We start from the raw sequence: 23442 nt of genomic DNA on the forward strand, positions 1-23442 counted from the left end.
CACTGACAGGGTGCATCTTTAACAGTACTGCACCTGAAAATAACCCATAATAACAGATGGATTGGGTTAGACCAAAGATCTGGCTAGGCCTGTAACCTGTCTTGGGAAGAACTCACCAGCAGATGCTTTGGAAAGATGTATGAGGAAAAAAAAAGGTGAGTATTGAGTGATATTTCCTCCTTATGCCTTTTGACTGTCTGGCAATCTGCAACTTACACGAAATAAATGAGCCACAGCCCATATCTGCATCATTTTATTTAATATCTCTTGATGGCTCTTTCCTCCATCAATTTATCTAATCTCTTCTTGAATACATTTATACTCCTAGCCTCCTAAACATTCTGTATCAGTCAGTTCCACAACTAAATTACGTGCAAGTGTATGTATGTGAGAGAGTAGCTTGTTCTAAGCCCCCTGTTTGGCCATTTTATTGCATGGCCCTGACTTTTGTACTACAAGAAATGGTAAATAACTATGCTGTTTTCAATTCTCCACACTGCTCCTGTTAGTGCTGAAGCATGTACTCTCGCAGCTGTGTCTTACCAAGCAGAAAGGCCCTGGTCTGCAGGAGTTTGCTGATCTCTTTGATAATCCAAAGCCTTCTCTTGTATCTTCAAATACTACGATATCTTTTTTAAGAGGGTGGGGTGACCAAACTGCTTCATATGACATGTGAGCACAACAGGGTTTTCTGGGGTTTTACTTTATTTCTTTCCTAGTACATCCATGTTTTCATCTCCCTGTTAGCTTGAACATTGAGACGAGTCTCTTCAAAGAACCATCCACACGATTAATTCTGCTTTCAAAGTGATAAAAGAAGAAGCCACTGTCCTATGTGTGCCGTCAGCGTTTTAGCCATATAGTTCATGTCTATCAACACTGAATTTTGTTTTAGTGCCCAGTCATTCAGTATGATGTGTTTTTCCTACACCCTTCTACAATTACCTTTAAACTACCCTGATGACCTGTTAACACCTATATCCTGCACCCATCTTCCTTTTACTGTTGTTAATAAATACTTTTTTCTTGCAGGTGCTGGCACAGCTTCCTCTAGAACTAGGTAAGTGCACTTTCAAGCAATACCATGCAAGAAAAATTAAATGCATATACATACTCAAAATGGAAAGAGATAGGGGAAACACACACAGAGATGTTTTTGAAAAGGAAACTAGAAACTAACATGTGCTTTCACAACACAAAGGATCTTTAAATGGCACACTTCTATTAATAATCTACAAACACTGGACACAGGCTATTAAATGATGATTAAGAATGTTCAAATCAAATGGGCTGAAATGTCCAAAGTAAACGAACAAATATGAACTGAAAGATCTGCAACCAGTCCTAATGTAGGCAGAAATTCTGTATGTATGGTCTGATGGCAAAAGGCCATCATCTTCTGCCTGCTTCCAATCTGCTGCAGTATCCCCACCCATCTCCAGTACTATATAACTCATAGCCATGAACTAGATGTCCAGGAAATAAGCAGACACAGCAGTCTGAACGAGGTGGATCAGAAGTCTTGGTTACCCACCCCAGCAGGTCCTTCCAGAACAGCACTCTTCTGCAGTCATAAGCTCACTTTGTCTGCTACCACGCTAAGTCTAAATATAACTGATGTACACCCAGTACAAGTGTACAGCCAGCTGGCTGCCACTGAGACGGTGTCCTTCTGCTCCCTCTCCCAAACACAGCTAATTAATCATTCAGGTGATATTCCCTTGGAGACAACCACCCTGTCCACCCACATGAGCTTGAATGCTCCAGAGCCACAGCTCTCAAATGCCCCTCCACTCCATTTATCATCTTTGGTGGGCCAAAACTCTCTCCATTATTCCCAAAGATGGATGCTGTCCTTCCGATTACCCCTCTGCAAGCTCTTTAAGCCCTCGCTTGGCCTGACATACCCACCACGCCAACAGAGAGTTGCTTCTATGCTCATCCCCAGAAGAGCACAGGGGCCTCAGTGAACTGTGAGGATGGTCAGGTGAACTTCTTTTTACTAAAACCACAGGAGACCTATAGGTGCTCACTGGACAGCTGAAGGTATCCATGCAAGAGACATGCACCCGACTATAGAGGTGTGACATGCCACTGGCCTGAGGTAGCAGGGGAGGCAGTAACTTTCCCCAACGGGGTTTTGATGAGAACATAGAAATACAAGTGACATTTTCTGTTCATTAATTTCTGAGCTCTGTCATCTCACAAGTGCTACATATGCTTCCTCTCATACCCAAAGTAAACCAATTAAAGAGGCCATGTCATGTATAACACGGGTGCTTACAGCCATCGTATGTTAGCTGGCCAAAGATGAAAATAAGACATGAATTAAAAATTATTTAAACTAAGCCATACTAAATGGACCTATCACGGTAAAATTACATTGCTCTGCCCATATGTGTTATGGATTTGTCAGCTGGACATATTTTGGAGAGAGAGAGTTCAAAGGCTGACTTCTCTCTTTGATCAGTTAAACCTTTGTATGTGGATTGGTTTAGGAGCAAATTTAAAGGCTATCACTTTAACTCTGTTGTCATGGTTTAAGCCCAGCCGTAAATCAGAACCACACAGTCGCTCTCTCACTGCCCCCTTGCCCCCTTCCTCCCCTCCCTGATCCCAGAGGGATGGGGAGAAGAATCAAAAGAATGTAACTCCCATGGGTTGAGATAAGAGCAGTCCAGTAACTAAGGTATAACACAAATCACTGCTGCCACCACCAATACTAATAATGATAAAGGAAATAACAAAGGAAGAGAATACAACCACTCACCACCCACCAACCGATACCCAGCCCGACCGAGCAGTGATCTTGCCCTTCCAGGTAACTGCCCCCAGTTCTACATCATGGGCATGACGTGCTGTGGTATGGAATGCCTGTTTGGTTAGTTTGGGTCAGGTGTCCTGTTTCTGCTTCCTTCCGGCTTCCCCTCCTCTCTGGCAGAACATGAGACTCAGAAAGTCCTTGGTCAGAGTAAACGTTATTGAGCAGCAACTAAAAACATCGGTGTTATCAGCGCTGTTCCCAGGCTGAAAGTCAAAAACAGCACTGCACCAGCTGCTAAGGAGGACAAAAAATGACTGCTACTGCTGAACCCAGGACACTCTGTACAGGTTTGATTTATTTTGCATAACATATACTCTTATGTCAACATGATTTTATAGCAGATGCTTGACAATTCTGACAAAAAATCCTTCAAAATCAATAAAAATACTCCATTACTTCAATATTAGAGATGGACTAAAGAGGTAGTACACTGGAGCAGAAAAGTCACCAAAAACCCCAACCAACAGCAAAGGGTAAAAACCACCTTCAGGCTGTGTGAAATACGGTTAGTTTCAGATTTTGTCAATAAATCCTCACTTTCTGCTCCCTGAAAAACCCTTCAATGTACCTAGCAGGACAGTAGCTCAAACTGATGAGAACCCTCACCAGACAAGAGCTGAGAACACAGCTCTACATGAGCCAGTCGGATTTGGCAAGAAACAGGACTACACACAGTCTGACACTGGGGCAGTTTTGTCCAAGTGAAAAAAATGACAGCAAGCACTTTCATGTTTTCCACAGGATATTATGGGATGTTTTCTGAACAGGTCTAAAATCTGGTTTTCTCCTGTACAAGCATTAAAAATGTCATAAAGGTTTAAATCAGTGCAGGTTGTAAGATCATCTCTGCCAGGGGTGAGCATTAGTTGTTTCAGAAAGAACTTCAAGAAACAATAACAGCTGTGGGATCTGGGTCACAAAATTATCTCAAACTAATGCCTAATTGTTAAAAATTAGCTTAAACCCTGAAGCAAGAAGATTTATGTCTCCCTCAAAGCTTCTCTTGTAGCATCAATTGTCATAATATTGAATATTGTATTCTTCCAGACCCTCTTTAAATCTTGTTACATTCCTGACCTCAGCAGCATCCTCTGCTAATGAGCTCTACAATTTAATTACACACTGAATAAAAAATGAAAAAAACATATTCCCTTCATCTGCTTTACATTTGTCACCCTTCACTTTATTCCTCTGCTATAAGACAGAGAAAATGGGAGCTACTTGTTCCTTTTTATTCATTTGATCATGCTTTCCATGATCTTAGCGTGTCCCTCTATGGTATTTTTTCCTAATATCTTTGTGTTTCAATACCCCTCCCTGTATGCATGTACTTCATCATGATAAACCTTCTAGTCATACGATGTGCCAACACTAAATCTATGAGGATGTTGTAGGAAATAATCCAAACATATTTGAAAGAAATGAAGGCTCCAGAGCCCTAGATACTACATCCCTCCATTTAAGCCTCTTACAAGATGTCATGTACCCTTGATGAAACTAAATGCACTTAAAACATTATCAGCTACATTTTGTATATTCTGAACCATGTCTAAGATATTTTTCTAGTCATTCAGTAAGTAATTTAGTCAAAAGCAGTTATCAAAGAGCACCCTCAAATCTTCCTTCTTTTACAGCTTAGAAAGGAGCGTGGTATCTGTAGGCAATATTCTGTGGCCAACAATCCCAAAGTAGTCATCCAAGGACAGGCTGGAAAACTAAGGGTTTTTATGAACAGCAACCTAATTATGCTGTCATAGCTCTTTCTAAAATTGAATCAAATGCCACTTTCTGAATGCAGTGACCTACAGCAGTACTGAATTCATTGTCATACTTAAAGACTAATTTTGTGCTTGGGCAGATTTGGTTTCTGGGCCAGGCAGAGAGGACGTGGCATCCTGAGACACAGTGACAGAAACACAATGAAAGGAACAAGTCTGAGGGTCCTATGCAGAGGCACAGTGCCCATCTCCTGGTTCAAATGTTGTATGATATCACACAAAATCTATGACAAAGCAAATTAGAGAATGGAATCTCTGCTCTTCCTAACACATCCAGATCATGGAAGTTTCTCTCTCGTTATTGTTCAAACATTAATTTATCTATTGCAGCATAAGTGGATAAAAACCATCAGCAAGTATTATGGAAAGCTTTAATTATCAGCCAGGTTATTCATCTGTGGAGCAAGTGTAGCAATGCAGAACTGTTCTGCTGGCTTATCCTGGCTGACCCAACCAAAACATTTCTGTTAGTGCCAGTAGTGGAGCAAAACCTGGCAGAAAGACAAAGGCAGAAATAAAGTTGAAAACTTCAGTATGCTGGGGGCAAGGGTAAATCTCTTTGTGTACCAAGGCAGCTAGATGGTCAGTACTGACCAAACCAGGCTTATGTGTTGTTGGAGAACTCTCCCAGAAGAACAGAAGGACAATTTGGTTAAAACATGTTACCAAAACATGGTGTTTCAGAGTTAAGGAAGCATGTGAGTGATCTGGTAGTTCTTCAAGATCCTGAGGAAAAATCTGGCCACTCAAGAAAAAGGCAGAGTGTTCACAGCCCTCTGTGTAGCTAAGGTTTCATGCTACTTGTTGTCTTTGTAAAGACATCACTGCAAACAGGAGCTGTATCCCCTACCTGTGAGAAGAGCATCAGGGCTTCAGCTTCCAGTTTATTACAGATGTAGACGGTGAGATTGGCTTCTGTGAAGTTATGAGAAGTTTGAGTTGAATTTTCACACTGAGATTTTTTTCTGCTTGGATGTAACCTTCTGCTAAAACTTCACACTCCCACCAAACACACAATTTTGTCATAACTGTCTCACTGAATGGGTAAAAAAAGAACATTTAGGGCACTTCTGACACTATTTAGTTCAAAAGAGATGCACATATATATATATACATTAAAATGATGGCAGAAAGGCAATCTTATTCACACCACTAGATGTAGAGGGAGATGGGGAGAAAAAACCCACAAAAAGTATTATTTTAAAGCACTTGAAGTTGACATTGTTTCTTGTTACAAGTCACAGATGCAAATAGTCATTCATGGTACTGAGGGAAGAGATAACTGGCATATAAACATTTTCATGTACAACTCAGCTAGCAATTAAAGCTCGAAATAGCATTTATTGGTGTCTTTTAGACTCTTATTTCTTAGTAAGAAAAAAGAATCAGGAATGATCTGATGAAAACTCATGATGATTTGATGTATTGGGAAGACTTGAGATTACCAATATTCAAACAGAGGCTTATTGAAGCTTTAGGTTTAGTCAAGGGAAGTTTTGCCACAGACTTCAGTGAGCTGGGATATCCCTCTGGATATTTGAATTCTGTGGACTCCTTCACATGGAAAAAAGTCACATGTTATTTAGACATGTGGACCAACAGTGTTTCTGTGACAGATTTCAGATGATACACACAACTTGTCCTTCCTTCTCAGAGCCACAAATCTGTTATTTGAGGCATAATACTAAATTGCTCAACTGCAGAACTGACCCAAATCCCATCCCATACAAATAGAAATTCAGTATTAGTGTTGTAATACTTGCAGAATTGACAAATTCACCATTTTGGTCAAAAGAGTCCTCATCAAAATAAAACTGATCCTGTACAACTAGTCCTTTAAGAAGAACAGAAAGAACTCAGCTTCCTAAGCTATGGCAGTGCACGTTCCTCCAAACCCCTGAGGATATGCCTGAGCCCCAGCTTTAACAGACCACGCTAGAGGGAAGAAACAGCCTTTGGGCTTTAAGGGTGTTTATGAGAATGTTAATCTGAGAGATGCAAACACTCCTCTGCCAAGACTGGGCAGTGTTGTCACTAGGAGCAATGCCTTTTACTGACTGGTGATCTGTGCTGCATTTCAGCTGGTACGATGGAAGTGAAGGACAGCGCATCACTGCTCAACACAAGCCCTCTCTAGTTGTTCGTCGCTTTGTGCGAACACTGGTACAATGAGTTAAGGTCTTCAGTCAGACTGATCTTCACACAGCCTTCTAGATCGATTAGGGCAAGTCCAAATAATTTCCCAGCAGGTAGTCAAGCCATATTAGAGCTCCTATATACATACCTAAGGGAGAAACAAGGTCTACAAAAACAAGACACCAAATATCACTGACATTAATAAGAATGATTTATATGGCTGCAAGAGAATTCTTCATCTGAACAAGCCTAATGAGCCTTCCATTGCATTTTCAGAATATCTTCAGAGTTTTGCCTAATGAGCCTCAGAGAATGGAAAAATGCAAACAATGCTGGCCTGGAAAATTAACCAGCTGAAAGGGAATAAACTATCTTTCTCTTTGAATTCCTTTTTAGCAGGAAAAACACAAGAAACTCAAGAAACATAGCAGCAGGCTTACCAGCAGACTTCCAGAGAAGTTTTACTGTCCTCCTCCTCCTTGAACTGCTCAATGATTTAGGAAACCAGTAAAAAAAACGTGCTATCCTCCTGATGGTTTTGCTCAAGTCACTCCTTACTGCCATAGCTGAAAGGGCTCCACGGCTACACCAGGAACAACAGACTCATGTATCCAGACAGAAGGAGGAAAGCCCATGAATAACCACGCAGAGTGTGCTCGCTCTGAGCTCAGCGTCAGCCAGCACGTCTCGGGACCACCTGTTAGTCCTAAATCCCCTCCCTCTCCGTCACTCCACTCAGAGCCCTCCAGACCTCCCTCTTTATTACAAGAAGCAGCTATATTAATAGATGCTCTGGCTAAAGAAAGACCACTGCTTCAGACTCTTAACCTGGTACTGTGTTTCCAATGATGTTAAAACAAGACATGTTTTCCACTGTAAGGTTGAGAGAGGCTCATTTGTTCATCTCTAGCTACCCCTTCTAGGCTGGAAACAAATCCTAAAACTGATACAGACAAGTTCCCTTTCAAAAGCCCTTGATCTAGGTCAAAAGATTTCTATCTATAGAGAGTATTTTCAAAGACACTTATGAGCCTTCTATTGTACTGCTATGTGTACTGCTAAATATATCTTCATACGAAGGTTCTTAGCAGTACATTTTATAGAGATTTCCTTAGATAAATAGGATGTTAATGCAACTTTACTCTTCGTGGATTTTAAGGCAAACATAAAAGTCAAGTCATTCACTGGCACAGTTTATTTAAGAATTGAGCATCTAGCACCATATCACTATCCAAAGAAATTAAGAGCATCTCAGTACTTAAGACTATACATGAATCAAGCACAATACATTTGGAGATCCAGAGATGCTATAAATTAATATATGCCCCCTGCAACACTTATCACAAATTCTAGCATACACTTCCGAACAGCAACTTTATTGAACCATTTTCTAAGCTTCGTATGATTTCCTCAACTATGTCACAAGTTTCTTTTCAGCTTCTCATGTTTGATTTTTTTTTCTGCTAGATCAGTAGAAAACACTGAAAATCGAGACTAATGTCATGACAAAACAAAGCTCCTTTTATTTCAACTTTTAAACTACAGAAAGTAAGGGCTTTGTTACACCAGCTATGTCCACAGCACACAGTTAATAACTCTTCTAGAATTCACAATGTATTTTTCTTCACTAAAACATGTGAAATATTTAACCCCCTTTTATAACCCTGACATTTTTAGCATACTGCTGCTTCTCAGGACACAGTGAGATCGATTGCATTTCCTCTGGTCAGGATGTCTCTGTATACAAATACACACTTCCATTTATACTCTATCTGTCACAATTCTTCAGCCAGTGTCAATGAAAAGAGCAGAAGGCAGGACTCAGCCCACCAGACTTTCTTGTTCAAGCTCCACCCTGTCATACCAGCAGGAATTTAGTAGCAAAGTGACAGTTTTAGCAGAAGTAGGAGGTCTGCCACCCAGTTCAGCACAGGCAAGAAGCAGGGTTAAAGGCCCAACAGCTTACTTGCATCCTTCAGGAAGCAGCAGGGGTTTGAATGCTCAAGAGCACCTGCCAAATACCAAATCAAACAATGACTTTTATTTTTCCTGAGATTTATGTATACAAACTTTTATCAAAAATCAAAGTGGTATAAAAAAAAAACAAAAAACAAACTATTTCAGGGTGAAAATTTGTTAAGACAATTAGTGCTAGAACTTGGCAAAGAATCCATACAGGTATCTATGATCATAAGTAGGATATAAACAGCACAAAAGTGTTTTCTTCATGTAACAGAAAACGTCGACACTATTTTTGTTATACTGGTGTTTTATGAGGCTTAAAAACATTCAGTAAAACACATCAGAATATAACAATATAAAGGGGTAATTCGCTGATGAGAATCATGAACCTGTGGAGGTTTACACCTTAGGGTGTTTGGTGGCTTACTGGAGCACAAAATAGGCAAGAGCGTAAAATGTTGCATATCACTTTAAGGCAAACAGAACTCATTCTATAAGTAAAAAATTTGGATGAATCTGACAATTATGGTATGAACAAACCAGTTAATACAGACGAGAACACGGACCTGAATTCAAGCTGAACTGAACAGCAGTGGTAGCCTTGCAATAGTTTCATGACTTTTCCATCACCTCACATTTCTGGGCCCTAGTTAAGCCAAAATGTAGAGCTAATGGATGACAGCCTGTCCCCCACGGCTCACAGATGAAGGGTCTGTGATGATGATGAGGGTTCCTCTCAACCTGAACTGTGAACTTTAGAATACAAGCCACTGTGCTCTGCACAGCAACGAACTGCTGTCAGCCTGCATTAGCTGCATCGGCTGGGCTAAGGAGAGTTCACACAGCCCCTCATGACACAACTCTGCTTACATTACACTGAAGCATTACTAAAGTTGAGCATTCACTGTATTAAAAAGGTACTAGACAGGGCTACATGTGTACCTTTCAATCTACTCTGACAAAGGGAGGGACAGTGCACTGAGATGCTTTCCAAGGAGGACAGAAGGACCTGAAATGTGAGCAGAGTCACACTCTTGATCCCTGCCTCCCTTTAAGGAAAAAAGCCATGTAAGGGTATTTCTTGCAGCAGATTTCAACCCCCAGGTCATACTCTGCTCATCGAAGCAGTGTGCTGGAGGAGGGGAGGGAATGATTGCTGTCCATGCTGCCGTCCCACCTGCCTGGAAAGGGAGGTGAGCAGCTGTCCCCCTGTTCTGCTATGTGGGCAGCCTCTGACCCACTGCAACAGTGCAGAGGTCACATCTCAGCAGGGCTCTGTGAAGGGCAGAAAGGCCACACGCAGACTCCATGCACGTGGTACCCATCCCACGTGCTCTCCACTTACGGACTGGCACATGTGGCAAGTCACCACCTTGGCAGGAGAGCCGGGCACGCCACACTGCTCTCAGCATCTGCCCGCACCCCACTTTCCACAAGGATACCTGTGCACAGCAGCTGGAAAGCAAAAGGGCTCTCACATCAGTGTCTACCCCAGCCTACAGAGCCAGGCCCACTAGCTCTGCACACTATGGCCCAGTGGGTGCCTTACTGCAGCCCTCCTGTGCCCACCACTGGAGCTGAGGAAATTAAAAACACGCAAAAACCCCTCACTCTTACACAAAATACTCTTAAACAATGAATGGCAAACAACCAGTGGCGTCTGACTGGGAATGTTCTGTTGCATGTGCTGAGTTTATGTAGTTTTAAGGTAAATTCTTCGCTGATGAGCATTTGTTAGAGCAATGCTGCAGTGCCGAGATAACATAAAAGTGAAGTCTAACAGTGAGGAGGAGCACAGACAGTGGTACCCGATGGGGGGCAGATGCAGAACTTTCTCTGCTCTGGGGCTGAACAGTATTTTTCTTCATTGAGGAATTACTGCCATTTCCACTTCTCACAGCTCTTGGGTAGCAGATGACTAGGATGGGCAAAGGATTTCATTTGCTTTGATTTAACTGGAACTTCTCCATTCAGTCTGGTTTCAGGAACAAAGATACACACACATCAATTCACAGTGGAAACTGTGTAGGAAAAGCTAAATGTATTGAGGAATATCTGTTTGCCTGCATTAGCAAATAGCCCTATTAGCTGGACTCAAAATGAGTTTTTGCTTTCTTAGATAATAATGTACTTGGAAAATGAAGTGGTGTCTTTCCAGCCTGTCATGGTTTGGGTATGCAACACTATGCTATAATGCTATATACCACACCAATAGGCAGAGTTCCGTGTAAGGAGGTATTTACAAGCCAGTCTGCACAAGGATATTTTCCACATTGATGGAGTTTGAGCTTCCAGAGAATGAGGAGGAGACTTCCAGACCTCCATGGACTGCTTTCCTTCACCTTTTGCCTGACAGAGATCTGAAATTAACTGAAAGATTTCAGCAATCCAGAACTGGTTTATGCAGAGAAACACCATAACTATGCACTGGACAGAACTGAATGTGTGAAATAGATTTATCTAGAAATTATAAGCAAAAACTGTGACCTTCCTTAAACCCTGTTCAGCCGTTTGTCAGAGTAAATTGTATCCAAGCAGCAAGAGAGGGGTAGGGCTCCAGCATCACTGCATTTGCATGACACTGTCAAGACACAGCATCACAGAACTCAAACTAAAACGTAATTGGTAACATCATGTGTGACAAAGCTATGCAGCTGTTAGGGAGCTTAACAAGAACGCAATACAACTACTAAAAGTAAAGAAACAAAAAACTGCTGCATTTCAGCTTAGTTCAGCAAAACTAGCATAATACTTTTGATTTCCAGCTCAGCTGTTCATCCCTCCCTGATCCAAATAAGTAGCTATATTTGTGAGGTTTCTAAAAAACCCTTTGATTCTCAGCAGCTGCACATGCACAAAAAGAAGGGATTAAAAATTAACCAGTGATTGGTGATCTGCAGCTTCCAAAACCTTCCCTCCGTTTGAAAGATGGAAATCGAAGAACCGCAGGAACCAATCTGATGTAAAATACACTTGTTATCAGATTTCATGATCGATTGCAGATGAATAAATAAGGTTAAAATAGAATGTGTAGACACCTTTTTAGCTGTGACATCAAAAGTCTTCCACATGTTCAATCCTCTGTTATCAAGCTCCCAATAATTTATATGCCAATATGTAATAAATGTGATATGAAAGAAAACTGACAAGAGAAGAGGAAGAAGGTTGAAAGCCTTACACCTTGTGCAGTGGATGACAGCTATGCTAAGAGACAAAAATACCATAAAAAGATGATGCAACGCAAACCTTGCTGCACATCAAACTGAACCAGATCTGTATCACTAGAAATTCCCATCCAGCATTACTTTCTGCAAAAAACACTTCTAGCCCAGACACATTCCTATGATTAGAATGACTTTTTAAGTACAACAGCAAGAAATTTGGATGAAACTCATCCAAAATGGAGAAGCAAATGAGCATTAAACGAGCTTGAGCAGCATCAACCCCTTTTCATGGGTCTACGGAAGTGTCACTGTACAAGTAGGTAGCTGGCTCCATCTAATTCAATACAGATGTCTGCAGCTGAGCTGGTTGTCATGGCTCCCTTCGCAGTCAGTAGAGAAAGACCAGTGCCTCTTGGGCATATTTAGTCCCACCCTGGAGTAAAGTGCAATATCCACAAGACGAACTGTGACTTGCAAAGTTTCTGGAGAAGACAGGATGCCACCGCAGAAAGGTCAGGGGCTGGGAGAGTACTTCCTCAGCACTCACTCTGAGCAGCAGCAGGGACAAGCAGTGGTGTCCTGACCCTTCTATGGCACACCGAGCACATCTTAAGTGGAAACCCCTAAGGTTTTTGGGTATGGCATCTCTGTCAGGGACAGAAGACAGAAACCAGAATGGCTGAACCCAGAGCAGACAACCAACAACTGCAGGTCTCATTTCAGAGCTCACACAGAAGCACTCTCCAAATGCAGTGGGATTTTGGTTCATTTTCTTCAGGCCTGAAGTGCTGTTTATTCAAAATATATACACAAATTCAGCCTATGGATCACATCCCAGTGTCCTCTGAGATGAATTGCTTACGTCTGCTACAGACTCTATGTTGAGGAATAAATTAATTTCTCCCCTTAAGGAGTAGGGAAGTTTCTTCTGAGCAATAGCTCCAATGAAACACATCCTGGATTTTGAGGAAGAAAAACACAGTGCCCAAGCACATTTAGAATCATAGAATCATAGATCACCTAGTTCCAACCCCCCTGCCATGGGAAGGAAACACCTCACATTAAACCATCTCACCCAAAGCTCTGTCCAACCTGGTCTTGAACACTGCCAGGGATGGGGCATTCACAGCCTCCCTGGGCAACCCATTCCAGTGCCTCACCACCCTTACAGGAAAGAATTTCCTCCTTATACCCAGTCTAAACTTCCCCTGTTTAAGTTTTAACCCATTACCCCTTGTCCTGTCACTACAGTCCCTAATGAAGAGTCCCTCCCCAGCATCCCTATAGGCTCCCTTCAGATACTGGAAGGCTGCTATGAGGTCTCCACGCAGCCTTCTCTTCTCCAGGCTGAACAGCCCCAACTTTCTCAGCCTATCTCCATACAGGAGGTGCTCCAGTCCCCTGATCATCCTCGTGGCCCTTCTCTGGACTTGTTCCAACAGTTCCATGTCCTTTTTATGTTGAGGACACCAGAACTGCACACAATGCTCCAGGTGAGGTCTCATGAGGGCAGAGTAGAGGGGCAGCATCACCTCCTTCAACCTGCTGGTCACGCTCCTTTTGATGCAGCCCAGGATACGGTTGCTTTCTGGGCTGTGAGCGCACACTGAAGCCGGCTCATGTTCAGTTTCTCATCAACCAACACCCCCAGGTCCTTCTCTGCAGGGCTGCTCTGAATCTCTTCTCTGCCCAACCTGTAGCTGTGCCTGGGATTGCTTCAACCCAGGTGTAGGACCTTGCACTTGTCAAACATTTGTTCACATCTGGTTAGTTCTTACTTCACTCCACGATATATAGGGTTGGAAAGGACCTTAAGATCATCTAGTTCCAACCCCCCTGCCATGGGCAGGGACACCTCACACTAATCCATGTCACCCAAGGCTTTGTCCAACACTATCCTTAAATATTCTCATACATTGTTACATGCAAAAGAATGTATCTTTGTGTATTTCAGCACCATTTCTGCTTGATTCTTTTCAGTATTGTCTGTTGTGCTCTACAGTTGTTCCCCATTTCATTTTGTAAAATTGGTAGCAATTTGTTCTTTTCCAGGTGCTGGAAATGTGCAGAGGCAGGACAGGATGGGCACAGAACTATGATGGAAGTGAGTGTGTGAGAAAGGGCATTGCTGTGTTTGTTCAGCTGAGCTTTGGGAAGGCAATGCTCTACTTCCAGGAGACTGCTGCCAGTACAATCTGATGCACATTGTCATTTTTAATGTAGTTTGGTTACAGGCTCACTGTATGTTTGTATATAGGCTTGCGCCTAAAAATTAAAGTTGAAGATAACTTTAAAAGCTAAATACAGATAATAGTAGTGCAATGTGAAAATCACAGCTCTGTATTAATTTTAGTTTTGTAATAGATATTACACTATTAGCAGTAAACTCAGGAAAATGAAAGAACAGCCTTTAGGAAAACCACTTTTGTACATACACAGCTACCCTTTAGAGTACGGGGAAAATAAAACTCAAGGCTGAAACTGGAGAGGAGATACTGAGTTTCCTCCTAACACGGTTTGACACATAGGATTTAACTCAGTGGATGACAGACCAACTTGCCCGTGGGCTTCGGGTCACTTTGTGCCAAAATTAGTAGACTTCTCAGTGAGAGCCTGCATGGAACTATCACTAAGGGAGATACGATCACAGCAGAGAAGCAAAACTATTTGTTAAACACAGCTGAACCAGTAAGTTTATTCCATCTAATCTGGTCTTAGAACAAAAGTATTGTGATAATTTTTCAGGGTACAAGAAAGCTTTGAGCATCTTTTCTTTAGGTCTCTGCAAGGAGCATGAATGCTTACATGCTGTTTGCACTTGAGATTAGCAAGGGGTTTTATCTCTTAGAACAGTGCATGATTCTTACTTCAGCCATGGCAGCTATTAGATAAAAGGTGACTATTTAGAACTGCATGTATTAATTTGTATGTATATATGTATATATGTGTGTATATATACATATTTAGAACATTTATACTGAAGTGTAAATGAAAAACGCACAAAAGAGATACAGCAGAGCTGAACTTTCATTGTAGCTCTTCATCCTTCCTTCCAAGCTCCTACACTCCCTGTCAGACTGTTGTACTCAAGCTACTCCATGTGATGTGCTCTTCCTTTACCGTGCAAATCAAAAAGGCCTTTGTCAGTACTCAGTACAGTATGGAGAAAACAGACATGTCTAGCAGCTCACAAAGCCTCACGGCCAAAAAAAGCATCACTATTTAGTTTCTGTTGTGCGCAGTGCTGACCTGCTTTTAACTGTCTAGATAAAGAAATCCAGGCTGGAGGTTTCTGGTCAACACTACTTAGCAACAGAAGGAAGAAATAACTGTGGTCTCTGGGCAAGAGCTGAGCTCTAATGCTGGATTAGCCAGAGATCTCCCAGTTGACCTTGAAGAAGTCACTTCACCTCCTGGTGTTTCATCTCTCTCTGTTTCACTCATAGCACTTCAGAGCAGGGACTGCTTCTTCCTATGCAAGCATACTGTCTACTAAGCACTGAGTGTGGCCAACAACTCCTAGCGCTTACAGAAAATGCAAAAAAAAAACCCAAAAACAAAAACCATGTTAGAAATTTATCAAAAAATACATTATCCAGTAAAACTTCATCTTTACCTTTTCCCCCAGTGCGTTAGAAGTACAGACTAGCAATATATCAATAGTATGTGGATGCAATGTAATTTATAAGGCACCTGTAGCGGTACTTTCCACAATGCCCCAAACTCCCAGCCAAGCAGTGCTAACCATCTGTTGAACTCTGAGCATGGTTGAACTGTATAAAACAGGCACCAAGCAAAGCCTCCAAAGCTCTCATGTAACAGGGCCGGGTCTCTCCTTGGCTCCCCAAGGCTTTCTTGGCAGGCAGACCATCAGCAGGTATCATGCTGGTGAGTAACAGCAACATTTTTATTACTAGTATCTTTGCTTTTGTAAACAGATCATGGCTTTGATGTTTCATTACACATCTTGAAGACATCCTAGGTTATGAACACTGCCTGCAGAAACACCTGTTTTATCATCTTTTCATTAGCAGACTCATTTCTGCTTCCCTATCAGCTCTCAAATACCCCTTTGTTTGAAACCAAGCCATATGGCATCTGGCCTCCTTCCGTCCCACATGTGAAATGAAACACTGGGCAGCAGAGAGGGCTCCTGCCCCATCACAAAACGCTTCTGCGGGAGCTTCCTACAGAGCAGCTCCGAAGCACATCAGGGGGACAAGCAGGAGAGCCATGCAGGTCCTGTCAGCGGTGGCATTGGAATGTTATGGGGTGATTTTAAAATCTTTTTCTCTTCAGTGCTATGCAACCTGAGTAACAACTGCTATTGTCTGTGGTCTCCCAGGGTTGTATCTGAGAGAGCCAAACTCTGAAGGACACCACAATTAATCAGCTGCTGATGAGATGGTGAACACAAGAACAAAGAAAGAGACGCTCGGAGAAAGGGTGAGAGCCTCTGCATATGAGAGTGTATGGCTTATGGAAACCAAGGAACTCTGTGAGGAGTTACTGTTCTCTGCAAACCTGGGGGAGCAGGGTTCAGCTTTGCAGCAGTGGGAGCCCTACTGTGGCTGCGAAGACCACAGACATGCCCCAGGAGATGGAGAGAAGGCAGCAAGCGTTACTCTTGGGGAACAACCCCCATCAAAGCTGATTCTTGCTCTCCATTTCCACACCTCTTCCTTCCTCCCTGCACTGGGCACAGCATCCTCCAGCTCCATTAGCCCTGCGAGCTCCAGCAACTAACACGCTGGGGCAAAAGATGACCCACGCTCCTTCAAACCCAACAGGGAAGAAAACAGGTCTTTTTCTGAGCTGAGCTCCACTTGGCACAACCCAAACCCCGTCTCCTCCTTCTGTTCCAGCCCCTATGGATTCTGAAATGTGGTAGTTTTGGATTTGAAACAAAATAAAGAAAATGTTGGGAACTGTGCATCGTTAAACAACTTCCTGGAGAAAGAATGGGAAGTGCCACTGTTTCTAATCTGCCCCCCCCAAGTTCTCACTCTTTAGATAAACCTTTCAGGGGCTCCTTTGTCCCTGAACACATTTGGTAATTCAGTCGTAACTCTAGAAGTAGCTTTAGAAACCTAACCTCCCCATTACATGTGATGAAATACGAACGTACTCCTACTGCACAGGTAACAGACAAAGTTTATCTTCTTCTTTAAAAACATAAAGTACGGTACACGAATCTGATGGTCAAAAGAACATCCTTCTGAAAGGAAAGAAAATCACTGATCTCTGCATCTACTCCTTCCCTCCACATTTTACCTCCACTTCTGTAAGGGGGAATCTATTTCTTTACCATTCTTGACAGGAAGCATTTAGATAATATACCCTAATTTGTTCTAAGAGGAAAAGGGCTTGGGTGGTTTTTTTTTTGTCCCACCAAAATACCCATTTCAGCAGAGAAAAAAGGCAGAAGGCCCTGACAGACCCTGAAATTGTGCTATGCTCTTCACAAGGGAATGCCACTCAAAAGGCAAAATCCTAAAAATGTGTAGGAAAGATATAGAGATGCTTTTCAATGAATAAATCTGAAATGAATGCCTGGTAGGTGTGAGAGGAAGAGCAGACTTATCTGCACCCATGGGCTTCTGCACCTCTGCAGAGCACCTTGCAACTGGAGAGGCTTCTACGCTGGGACAGGTAGGTCTGCCTATCCACAGGTCACACTACATGCAGATAATGTTACAGGCAGAACATACTTGCAGGTATAGCAAGTAACACTATAGGCAAAGGAGGAAACAGGCTGAGGGACAACGGCTTTAAACTGACAGAGGAGAGATTTAGATTAGATATAAGGAAAAACATTTTTACTGTGAGGGTGCTGAGAGGCTGGCACAGGGTGCCCAGAGAAGCTGTGGCTGCCCCATCCCTGGCAGTGTTCAAGGCCAGGTTGGACACAGGGGATTGGAGCAAGCTGCTCTAGTGGAAGGTGTCCCTGCCCGTGGCAGTGGGGTGGAACTGGATGAGCTTTAAGGTCCCTTCCAGCCCAAACCATTCTGTGGTTCTATAATTCTATGTCACTTCCAACTAGTATTTAAAACATATCTACTGACTCAATGCTCATCAACTGCACTTTTATAAAAAAATCCAACCACCAGAAATATGACAAAAATATTCTGTTTTTTTCCTTTTTTTCCTTAGTAGCAGGCAACTTTTTACAGGCAACTTAACAAATACTTGTGAGTCTCTGTTTGCTTAGTAAGGTCCTTGAAGTATTGCAGTGTACTGGTGGTCTAACTCCTGCAGCCCCATCAACCTTGCCACACAAACTGAATACATGTGGTGGTGTACATGCAACATACAGTTGGTAAGAGTAATAAGTGTCAGTTCATCAATGTCATGCATTTAACAGAAGCATCCATGAATTCCCAACCATGTCCTATTACTAGATACTAGAAAGGAACACCTGGTTTTCCCTGGGTTGCCCAGGGAGGTTGTGACTGCTCCATCCCTGGCAGTGTTCAAGGCCAGGTTGGACGAAGCCTTGGGTGAGATGGTTTAGTGTGAGGTGTCCCTGCCCATGGCAGGGGTGTTGAAACTAGATAATCTTAAGGTCCTTTCCAACCCTAACTAGGCTATGATTCTACGATACAAGAAATAGAGAATTTTCCCTCCAAAGTGCTCTGAGATTGAAAGAGAAACTGAATGCGAGAAAAGAAAATCCACTCTTTACTCTATGTCACTTCATTGGAATGAACTGGAAGAATCCTGATGGCTTCTGTTTCAAATGACTGTGCAGAGAATTGAGGCCAGGCAATGGCATTCTGCATCTGCGCTCTATCACCACGTTTTTACCCCAAATAATAGAGGTGAAAAGGTGAATAGCAAAGCAAGTCTGGACTGCTAGACCAATTAAGCCCCTTTTGAAAAGGAATCCAAAACAACAGCAAGAGCTCAGATACTACAAAGCATCCTTTTCAGAGGTATTCATTACACTTGGCTTTCTTCCTGGGCTGAGGTCTAGAAATATCAGTGCTGCCTTACTCATTTTTGTGAGAAACAAGTTGCTTGAATAATGTGCACCTCTGCACCGCACTGAAACAGATGATCATCTGTCTCCTTGGGGTGTTTTATTCTAATCCTTATTCCCTGAGTTACATGAAAGTCTTTTTCCAATTTTTAGCAGAAGCCCGAAACGAAACTTGTGGATTCTGAACAAAAATCTCACAAGGGCAGAAAGACCTTTTCCTCAGTAGTTCCTTATTCACCCTGGGGATCCCACCTCACTTTACAATGCGTACCAAGGAGCATACAGAAGCCCAAAGACGATCCCGGCCCCACTGTGAAATGCCAAAAGGGAAGTGTAGCCTCCAGGGAAGCTCAGCTCAGGTGTCTTCTCTGTCCCTGTGTGGATGGCAGGACAGAAACACCCAAAGGAAACCCCCACTGCCACAAGGATGTCCGTCACAGATCTTCTCTCTTAGAAAAGGTCTGCACTTCAATATTACCCTTTTGATGCGTCTTTGACTTTCTTCCCAGAGGGGATTCCTCATGCCTTTTAATTCTTATCACCAAATTCAGCACCTCTGACTGATTCTGTCTAAGGGCAACAATCTTCTGACTTCAACCAATACTCAAACACTGTAACTGAAATCAGTACAATATCTACGTTTTTGTGACAGAATCATGACAATTGGGTACGTAGCTCCCTCATAGCTAGAAGATGCTGTTGCATTTAGATGTTTAGATGACATAAAGTGAACGCCCCTACCACTTGTGGCCCCTGGAAAACCCAGAGTTACTTGGGAACCTTCCGGCACTATCACACCTTGCCAGGCAGATTAAAATCTTTGACCGGTACTTGTGATTTTAACCTCAGTTGTGATCTCTGCTTCACAAGGGATACACAAAGAATACCACGGCATTTCCAGGGAGGTGACTACATTGGCCACAAATTCACCCATAGTCCTGGAAAGAGTTGTGGTCAATGGCTCAATGTCCGGCTGGAGACCAGTAACGAGTGGTGTCCCTCAGGGATCGGTGTTGGGACCGGTCTTGTTCAACATCTTTGTCGCTGACATGGACAGTGGGATTGAGTGCGCCCTCAGCAAGTTTGCCGATGACACCAAGCTGTGTGGTTCGGTTGATATGTTGGAGGGAAGGAATGCCATCCAGAGGGACCTTGACACGCTTGTGAGGTCGGCTGATGCCAACCTCATGAAGTTTAACCATGCCAAGTGCAAGGTCCTACACCTGGGTCAGAGCAATCCCAGGCACAGCTACAGGTTGGGCAGAGAAGAGATTCAGAGCAGCCCAAGGAGAAGGACTTGGGGGTATTGGTTGATGAGAAAATGAACATGAGCCAGCTTCAGTGTGTGCTCGCAGCCCAGAAAGCAACCGTATCCTGGGCTGCATCAAAAGGAGCGTGACCAGCAGGTCGAAGGAGGTGATCCTGCCCCTCTGCTCTGCTCTTGTGAGACCTCACCTGGAGTATTGTGTGCAGTTCTGGTGTCCTCAACATAAAAAGGACATGGAACTGTTGGAACAAGTCCAGAGGAGGGCCACGAGGATGATCAGGGGACTGGAGCACCTCCGGTATGAAGACAGGCTGAGAAATTTGGGGCTGTTCAGGCTGGAGAAGAGAAGGCTGCGTGGAGACCTCATAGCAGCCTGCCAGTATCTGAAGGGGGGCTATAGAGATGCTGGGGAGGGACTCTTCATTAGGGACTGTAGTGAGAGGACAAGGGGTAACGGGTTAAAACTTAAGCAGGGGAAGTTTAGATTGGATATAAGGAAGGAATTCTTTCCTGTTAGGGTGGTGAGGCACTGGAATGGGTTGCCCAGGGAGGTTGTGAATGCCCCATCCCTGGCAGTGTTTAAAGCCAGGCTGGACAGAGCCTTGGGTGATATGGTTTAGTGTGAGGTGTCCCTGCCCATGCAGGGGGGTTGGAACTTGATGATCTTGAGGTACTTTCCAACCCTGATTATACTATGATTCCATGACATATCTGCTGCAGCTTTCAAGGTCAGTTTAGACACAATTCAGATGCTGAGCGCAGCTGCATCTGCTGGCTTTCCAATGCGGGGGACATCCTTTTTCCCTCTGTATTTGCTTATTCACAGAAAAGCCTATGCCCGGGTGCAGGCCAATGCCTGGCCACAGAATGGATTTAGCAGCTCTGAGCTGCAAGGGCAGCTGGCCACACATCCCTTCCTGATTATGAGCTCCTGACACAGCCTCTGCTTTCATTGCCCTCAGCCAAATCTCTTCCTCAGTCTGGCTCACTGTGTGCCTGTAAGCTGGGAAAGGACAGAGGCTCCAGCAGCAATCCTTTGGCTACTGTTTCCTTTCACCTCCGTAGCACTTTACAGCTTTTAAGTATTATATTCATGCTAGGTCATAAATGTTGAATGCTTCCTTGGTATTTAAACAGCAATTCAAGAGAGCGGCTTGAAGAAGTAGGCCTCATAAAAATGGAGCTTGTCATGGAGGAGAAGGAAAAGCTTTGTAAGCTGTAATGATCCTGAGAAAACATTGCTGGGAGACATATAATCCAACATGACACTTGAAGTTCTTGCCATGGAGCATTTGATCATAGAAGAAAAAATACCGGGTTTAAGGTCTATTTTCACATCAGAGCCCTGTACAACCTGTCAGAACAAACAGTGCAGTGACCTAAATGATAAATAGAAAATACTTCATTTTCACAGCCAAAGTATTTCCATTCCAAGATTAACCACACAAATAGAGCTACTGGAAGTGACTGTGAGAACATTACAGTATAACAGAAATTCTGTATCTCAGCAGAGGAGAGTGTGAGGTTATTGCATCTTCTTAAACCAGAACAAAACAATAGGAAAAGCCTGACCTTTCTGTCCCAGCTTGGGTTTCAAATGTCACCTATTAAACAAAGGCACAGTGATGTGAACGGAAACCAAAGCACACATGTCACTCCACTGGAGACAGCACTAGGTTGTCCTAAAAAGTGCAGGAGCATGGCAGCCCTGGGCAAGGAACACCCAGACAAACAAGCACGAAACCCAGCAGTGTGGCCAAAGGCTTTTCAGACCCAGGGATGGCAAAAGAGGACTTGTCCAAGCACTATTATGCGTGTTCTCCTACAGGAACTAGCAGGGGTAGTTTAGAGTCCAGCAGCGGCGATGGAAGGGCTGGAAAGCAGTCTTCCTTTCCCCATTTTCTACACAGGGAAAGGAAAATGCACCTTTGCTGACTGTGAATCAGAGCCCAGAGAGAGTAAGCACATGTACGTGGTGAGCATGGGGGATGTGTGGTACAACAAGACACAACTTCCCACAAAGATGGGAGGGCTACAAAACTGATCAGATGGATGAAGCACCTCTCCTATGAGGAGAGGCTGAGAGAGTCGAGGTTGTTCAACCTGGAGAAGACTCTGGCGAGACCTTATTGCGGTCTCTCAGTTCTTAAAAGGGACCTATAAGAAAGATGGGGAGAGACTTTTTAGCAGGGCCTGTTGTGACAGGGCAAAGGGTGATGGTTTTAAACCGAAAGAGGGGAGATTCGGGCTGGACGTGAAGAAGAAATTCTTTACAATGAGGGTGGTAAAACACTGGCACAGTACTGCCCAGGGAGGTGGCGGATGTGCCATCCCTGGAGACATCCAAAGACAGGCTGGATGTGGTTCTGAGCAACCTGAGTAGTTGAAGGTGTCCCTGATCATCGCAGTGGGGTTGGATTAGATGACCTTTGAAGGTCCCTTCCAACTCATTCTATGATTCTTTTCCTCCTCCTTCAAGGACCAGAAGCCCACATGGTTTCTGCCAGGCATTGGGAGCCCACGAGAACCGTCTGGAGCAGCAGCAGCAACCTTTAAGAGGTGCTGCCGTCCCACTGGGTGGACATGGAGCACTGCACCCACTGCACCGTAACCCCAACCCACGCCATCGCCCCGGGCCATGCGCTCACCCCTCACTCCCCTCCCGCCCGGCCTGCAGCGCCAGCCGCCGCCCTCACACCCAACGCCGCCTGCCGGGAGACCCTGCGGGCCCGGGTGAGGAGCTCGTTACCACCGCCGGTGGCTCGGAGCGGGAGCCGCCACCCGCCCGCCTCTCGCTCCAGTGCCGCCCCGAGCCCGCCGCTCCCCGCCCGCGACGCCCGTTCCCGCTCACCGGCGCAGCGCAGGCCCTGCCAGAGGACGAGGCTGCAGCAGAGGTCGCACCACGCTCCCGCTGCTGCCGGACCGAAGCGGTGCGGCGGCTCCGGCGGCGGCGCCTCGAAGATGGTGCGGACGTGGCCGGGCCGCGGCGGGGCCGGGCGGCGGCGGCGGCAGCCGCTGTACGCGGGACCCGGGACCCCGTCGGGCGCATCGGGCTGCAGGAACATGGCCGCTGGCCGCTTGCCCCGCCGCTCGCCCGGGGTGGCCGCCATGCGGAGCGGGACGCGCCGGCCACTGCCCGCCTCTCCCCGCGGCGGCTGGCGCCTCACGCACACGGCACCCGCGGGCCAGGGGAGCGGAGCGGCGGGGTGGGAAAACACACACACACACACACACACACACACACACACACACACAGACACAGACACACACACACACACAGAGACACACACACACACACACACACACACACACACACCGGCTCGGCTCAG

At 44.4% G+C, this 23442-nt stretch overlaps 1 protein-coding gene across 1 annotated transcript in view; it reads right to left on the reverse strand.

Moving 5' to 3' along the window:
• The window catches only part of RASSF3 (Ras association domain family member 3), a 113797-nt gene extending 90590 nt beyond the window's left edge, over positions 1 to 23207 (reverse strand). Inside the window, exon 1 of the mRNA XM_062609480.1 lies at positions 22965 to 23207. Coding sequence (XP_062465464.1) covers positions 22965 to 23178 — 214 coding nt within the window. The 5' untranslated portion in view covers positions 23179 to 23207. The remainder of the gene's footprint in view (positions 1 to 22964) is intronic.
• Positions 23208 to 23442: the final 235 nt, after the last annotated feature.

Source organism: Pezoporus occidentalis, unplaced genomic scaffold (genome assembly GCF_034315485.1).
Source record: "Pezoporus occidentalis ecotype Australia unplaced genomic scaffold, CSIRO_AGI_Poc_V1 ctg138, whole genome shotgun sequence".
In the NCBI taxonomy this organism is placed as follows: Eukaryota; Metazoa; Chordata; class Aves; order Psittaciformes; family Psittacidae; genus Pezoporus; species Pezoporus occidentalis.